At 42.8% G+C, this 6,456-nt stretch overlaps 1 protein-coding gene across 1 annotated transcript; it reads right to left on the reverse strand.

Annotated features, from left to right (window-relative positions):
* Positions 1-1,951: 1,951 nt before the first annotated feature.
* LOC117253017 (transmembrane protein 233) lies at positions 1,952-3,817 on the reverse strand. Its single transcript, XM_033620336.2, has 3 exons — positions 3,588-3,817; positions 2,488-2,622; positions 1,952-2,411 (listed from the first exon to the last, which is right to left on the reverse strand). The coding sequence occupies exons 1-3, from the start codon at positions 3,744-3,746 to the stop codon at positions 2,400-2,402; spliced, it is 306 nt and encodes a 101-aa protein (XP_033476227.1). The 5' UTR covers positions 3,747-3,817; the 3' UTR covers positions 1,952-2,399.
* Positions 3,818-6,456: the final 2,639 nt, after the last annotated feature.

Raw genomic sequence — 6,456 nt, forward strand, 5'->3', positions numbered from 1 at the left:
TGTACAGCACCTCATAGATTCCCTACCATGATGCGTTCAAGTGCCTTCATCACTTAATGCAACCAGTCTAGAAGTTTTTTTTAAGAAACCAAAGTAAAGTTACACATTGAAGTAACCTTCCCTGTGAGTTATAATACTGCAGGGGTACAAGCTCACTGAGAGAAGAACTCTATGTTCTGTTTACATGAATCACAATTTATAGATGTTGTTTGCTTTTAAAAAAAGAAATGAACCTTTCAAGGATGTTGTCCATCAGTCCATTCATTTTTTGTGACGTCTTGCTCCAGATAAAGGCCACAGTCATACAGCCACTTCCTTTGGTTCTTCCTGTTATCTCTGCAGTGTGTTCCGCTTACACTTCAGCTACTAGTTTGCATGCAGCAACAACCTCACAGCTCGTATTTCTGCAGCACATCCATTGGGACAGGTCATAAACTATGGTCATTAGCACATGTAGACTGGATGTGCAGTCCCCTCTTATCCTTGCAAGAGCAAATAGCAGGTGCTCCACCGTGATGGACAAGGCTTCCCTCATATGCTCCAGCTCTGTGTCCTCCACAGAGGGCATGTTGAGTGGATCAGTCGTTCCTTCAGGTTCCTTCCACATCTCTGTCCTCAGTGTAGGTCAGCAGTTCTCCAGACCTGCAGAGAATGAGGCCCTTCAATCTGGAAATCCATCGGTAACAAAAAAAAAAAAAAAAGCCAACTATTTTTTTCTTCCTTTAAAAAAACAAAGTAAATTGCAGAATCTGTCTTGAGAGATTACTGTGGCTTTAACAGAGGGGGGTTCCCAAGTCCCAAATAAAGCCAAGGAGATGTGCTTGTGGTGTGGTGTCCATCTTCAAGTTCTTGAGTTGCCGTGGTGACCTTCAGGCCACAACTCCAAGCAACAACCCCAGCAAAGGAGACTTTGAATGTCTGATTCTCTGTATTGAGCCTTTCCCAGAATGCAAACAAAAAAGTTCATCTGGTGACAGCTGATGGTTTGGCAGGAAGCGTTCTCTGCTTGACGCTTACAGTTGATCCTTTCTAAATTTTTTGGGCTTCACCACAGTCATCTAAGAGCTTTCCCTGTTGTTTCATGTTCCAGACAGATGGATGCAGTTCAACAGTGCAACCTAAAAGGGTGACCATCAGTTTTTGGGCAAAAGTATTCTGGTACCATATACATTTATGGACTGTTTTAAACATTAAACATGTGGGTATCCACCAGAGAGACAGGGTGCACTTTTTGCTATTGGTTAAGACTGCTTCTTGGCCGTTCAGAGTTCAGCTAGTTGAACTCCATGCATTGCGAAGATGGACATTTGCTTTGCCACCAGTAGAGAATGTTTTACTTGCCCCTTTGCTGATACTGAATGGAAATGAACAGGAGGCAAATATTCACCGTTGCCTTTTATCATGTGTGACAGTGCCCTAAAACGTGAAGGTTCCACAAGTTGAGATGCATCTGCCAGAGCAAAAAATAAAACATGAGCTTGCAGATTTGTCCAGGCTAGTTTTCAGGTACTGACCACAACAATAACAGATGAAAAGGTGGATCAGACCCTTTCAGCGCAGATGCTTCCAGGATTATGGGGTTAAACTTAATACCTTGATAAGTCGCCAATTAAACTTTTATTTTCTCTGTAACTGGTGTGCTGAATCATAGCACAGCCTGAGGATTATATGATCTTATTTTTAGCGTTGTAACTGTGATAATATTACATATCAGGGTACATGATCCCTCAGACTCATTAAACTGCAACAGGTGTCAAAGATGGGTGGGAACTGTGGCCAGTTGGTCAAGCAGAGAGGGTATCATGAAAGGCACCCACTACTATTGGGGAGTATGTTCCCATATTGTAGCTGTATCATACTATTGCTTCTACCAGCACTTGATGTTATTATATTGCAGAAATATTGATTGTGTCAGTGTTGGAAATACACAGTTTGGTCAGCTTAGCAGAACTTTGTTTAACATAAAACTTTTAATTTGACATTTTTATGCCGACAACTTGTTAAGGAGAGCAGTTCGATGTGCCAATATTAAATCACAGTAATCAGTTATCAATAGGTACAGTAATCAATAAGATATAATAGAAATGTGACACAGTCCATTATAGGTCTTTAGTTACAGAGCAGCACCACGTTTCATCAGTGGAAGTGCTGGTAGGGTCCTGTGCATAATCATTCCTTTCACCTTACACTTATAAAAACTGTAAAAAGTGTCCTTGCGATATCATTTACACAACAGCTGAAACAAAGATGTCTCCAGCAGTACAGTAAGTCTCTGCCAGCTCTTGCACAACCTCCAGAGCTGTTGATGACAGAAGCCAAGCAGAGCTGCTTTGCATCCCGTGGAGCTGATCTCTCCAGCACCTCTTCTCCACTTCCACCTCCTCTTCCTCCTCAAGAGGTCACACCACATGCTGTGGAGGGAAAAGACACTTGAAATCTTTCTATCCTTCTTTTAAATTTTGCATTATATATCTGCTGCATTCATACCGTGGTAAAGTGTACAGCGGTGTAGGCAGTGATGATCACAAAGCCAATGACAAAGGAAATGATCCCGAGGTGGAGAGCTTTCCGACCCAGACGCTTGGAGCCATCGTAGTCCTCTTCGTCGTAGCTCTTTTGGGACTGAAATGGAAATTCAAGGTTCTTTAGACAGGCATGTGCTGCAGAGGAAACTAGTCCCACCCTGTGTGTCAATAAGGTAATGAGCCCCATAGTAGCATGTGTCTTTCATATAGAGAGGAAATCATTCCCTGCCACACTTTGCATTTAAATGTCTCTCCCTGCACCTGCCTTTCTTGTTATCTCTAATTCATATCTGTAGTGCAGCCAGTGGTCTTAGACATGATAAACAGTGGATTGCTGTGCCTTCATACCTCATCTTATTACTCACAGCTACAGCGATACAACAGCTGCTTGGCATGTCAACTCAATCCAACTCTGTCCTCAGCTCAAAGACTTGAGACAAATGCATTACCCCTACCTAAGGCTCAAACTTATTTAAACTTTGTGGCTTCATGACAAATGGGGATTATTTATCAAAGGTTTTCCTCTCACTGAAACACAGATGGCGTACATTCATTGTGTAGAACATCAAGCAGTTATAAACATGGTTTGACACTTAGTACAGTATTTTATAGTACATAAAATTAAAGTATATTTGATCTGAGCACACATCAGTAGAAGCATTTGTTAATTAAACAAACGGGCAGCTCAGAGAAGTGAAGAGGCTATTTCTGTATCTCTTCATATGAAGTCAACTATAAGTCAATTGTAACATTACACAACTTGTTTACTGCTCAAGGAAAAGACAGACAAGTCATATAAATGGCAATTAAGTGTAGGCTACTGTATATCCAGCCATGTTGTTACCATCATCCCTTCATGTCCTCTGTGTGTTTTCCCACCACCAGCACTCTGATCTCTAATCTACGTATCCATATGATGTGACACATGTTGAATGAACTCTATGCCTGTAAATATCTAAACCTCATAAAAACATCACTTAAATTATCTCATGCTGTAACAATTTAAAAATAGGAAACAATCGTGTCCAGAAACCCTCAGACTCCAAACAGTGTATAACTCACCAGTAAAGAGAAAACCAACGCCACAATATTGATGGGCCATGCAGGGCAGAAACAGGTGAACATGGTGAGACAGAGATAGTTCCTCAGAGGTGGGATCTCCTGAGCCTCCCCGTATTTCAGGTGGTCAGCGCTCCCGTTAAGCGAGGACTTGGTGGTCATGACCGGCTGCCGTCCCCCGAGACAGTAAAAGCAGAGAGGTGAGGCACAGAGCTGAGACACTGGGAGGGTGGAGGAAGAGGAGGCGAGGGAGGGGAGGCAGCAGAGCAGTGATGATGGAAGAGAGAAATCAGCCAGCAGAGAGATATGAGAGGGAATCAGAGGCAGGCTGCTGAGAAGTCTGAAGACTCAGGCCAGCAGACAGACTGACTGATTAGAAACTGTGTCAGGAAAAGGAAGACGTTACACTATTTATTTATTTTGGTTTGTTTGTTTTACTTAGAAGAGGACAGATTAATTTAGTTTCAAATTGATAGTAACTTAATAAAATGTATATTCATTTAGTACACTTTTTTAAATTGTCACAAATTATTAGTATTTTCAAAGAACATTTATAGCAATTTTGTACAAATTTGTATTTCATTTAAACTAATTCAATACACATTTGTAGTAATTTAGCACAAATTTATAGTAATTTAGTACAAAATGAGTGGTAATTTATCAGAACTTTAGTACAATTAGAGAATACATTAGAATAACATCACTGTTGTTCTCTTTCAGTGCACAGAAGGTTATACAATTAAACAAAACAGCAAAAATCAGCAGTTGTTAAAGCCTGGGTAGGCAGTTTAATCGGGCATCATTGGGCCAAAATCCCATCATAAACTTTGAGCTAATTTAAGTGCAATGACAGAACACGTGAATTCTTCCCCTCCCCATGGCTCTATTTTCAGGCTTTAAAAAATCTTGGCTGTGACACCAGACTTTGTCAAATTACAAGTCATTTCAGACAGAGAAATATGTTGCTAATAGTTCAGTGTTCTGCTATCCAGAGCCAAACACTAATTGCTGGGGCTTCATGCTCATGTTTATGTAGCTAACTTTAGCTAGACCCTTGAATCACAGGGTGACTTCAGCCTCACTCCCCACTGCTACAGACCACCTCGCTGGGAGGAGAGCGGGCAGCAGCTCTGGAGACGGACCCCAAATCAACAGCTAGTCGTGGCCGTAGCAACCAGTGCAAACCCCAGCTCTGTGGGAGTGGACAGGCCAGACTCCCAGCCAGATCAGCTAACAGGTTAAACCTGGTGCTGCTGCAGGCCAACTGCCTGCTGTGACACCCGGCACTAGGGGTTTGCGCTGGCTGACTCTAAACGGTTACAGCCGCCGACTGACAGACCAAGCTGCTGCCAGCTCTCATCCCGGGGAAGCAGTCCACAGCAGTGGGGAGCAAGGTGAGGAGCCAGTGGCTTAGCTTGCTAATTCTTGTTTCATCTGTGGTCTACTAAAGAGAGAGACAAAGATCAGGGCAAGGAGGTTCTGAGTGAAAGAGCTGTGTGCAGCTCTACAATGAAATTAATTTAAAAAATTAATGTATGGCTACACTGGGTCCCTGTATGAAGCATGAGTGTATCATCAACTGTAAAGGTAATGGAAGTAGCTACTGTGATGTCACATATTGGTTTGTGGACTCCCGCTTTAAAGCCTTGAGTTCGGCATTTTGGCCGTTGCTATTCTGTTTTTTTGGAGCAAGAGGTGACTGTATGTGGATGAGAAGCTGGTGCAGTGGAGGAGCGAGGGGTGGATCTTACTGAGAGGCTGACATCATCAGACATCAGACATCAGACATCCTGTCCCCCCCCCCCCCCCCCCCCCCCCCAATTATGGGTAACTTTAAAGGAGCTATATGTAAGAAATCTAAAGCAAATAGTCGTAAAATCATCCTAATATGTCACAGAGATTAAGGAATAATGTTCAATAGTACAGCCAGAATATTCGCATTTAAAAAAATTTTTTACAGTCTGCAAATCATGTTTATGTTTTGAATTTGTGTTTTGGCCTGTTGTGCCACCCACCGCCGTCTACCAGTCACACAGTCAGTAGAGTCTCAGCATCAGTTACAGTTACGACTGAGCTACAGCAGCAAGGCAAGCAGCATTAGCAGTGTCCCAGTACATAGCATTAGCAGCCGGTTCCTCCTCAGCTGTATCCCGGCAGCAGCGTTAGCAGCAGAGAAGCTGGACTTGCTCGAACGGTCCGCTGGAAAACCGAATATCAAAGACGCGGCGACGCGGCCCTGCCACGGCAGCCGGCCGTGGGCAAACAAATCAGTCTCCAGCGTGCCGCTGTCCAGCAACCTCAAATCTGTAGGGGAGGGGGGGGGTGGACACGACTCGTGGCAGTATTTTGAATTTGAGTGCAGTAACCGTTTTGGCCACATTCTTACATACAGCGCCTTTAAGCCCCAATAAAATGTAAACAGGTGAGTTACTGATATATAAAAATTCAGCCCTGGTAAAGTTGTCATGAATGTTTAAATTAGCTAAAGAGAGCCAGGCTCAAGGGGCCATTCAAAGAACAGCAGTTTTTGGCACTTCCATGTTGGTTTTAGGTCGCCACTTGGTTCATATGCCAGTGGTTGTCTGGCGGGAGGGGTTTAGGACAGAGAGGGAGAGCTACAGCGAGAGAGTGTGTTTTTAAATTCTGACATTTTTTTCCTTTTCCAGATTTTTGCCTATTATCAGACTATCCTAACTAAACTGTGAAGAGGGCCACATAGCACCATTTATTGCTAATGAAAAATGCCAAAAATCCTAAACCCTGAGAAAAAAAATAGCTTCATAAATATGAAAAGTTTGATCCTTTAACCAAATTTGCATTTCTGTTCACGTCTCATTCAAAAGAAGAAAAAATATTAGGTGCAAAAACCCAA

Source organism: Epinephelus lanceolatus, chromosome 9 (genome assembly GCF_041903045.1).
Source record: "Epinephelus lanceolatus isolate andai-2023 chromosome 9, ASM4190304v1, whole genome shotgun sequence".
Classification (NCBI taxonomy): domain Eukaryota; kingdom Metazoa; phylum Chordata; class Actinopteri; order Perciformes; family Serranidae; genus Epinephelus; species Epinephelus lanceolatus.

Excerpts from the sequence above, each read along its gene's own strand:
- LOC117253017 (XM_033620336.2), bottom strand. The coding sequence starts at position 3,746 with ATGACCACCAAGTCCTCGCTTAACGGGAGCGCTGACCACCTGAAATAC. Across the intron at positions 2,623-3,587 it reads CGTTGGTTTTCTCTTTACTG|TCCCAAAAGAGCTACGACGA; the intron begins GTGAGTTATACA and ends TTTCCATTTCAG.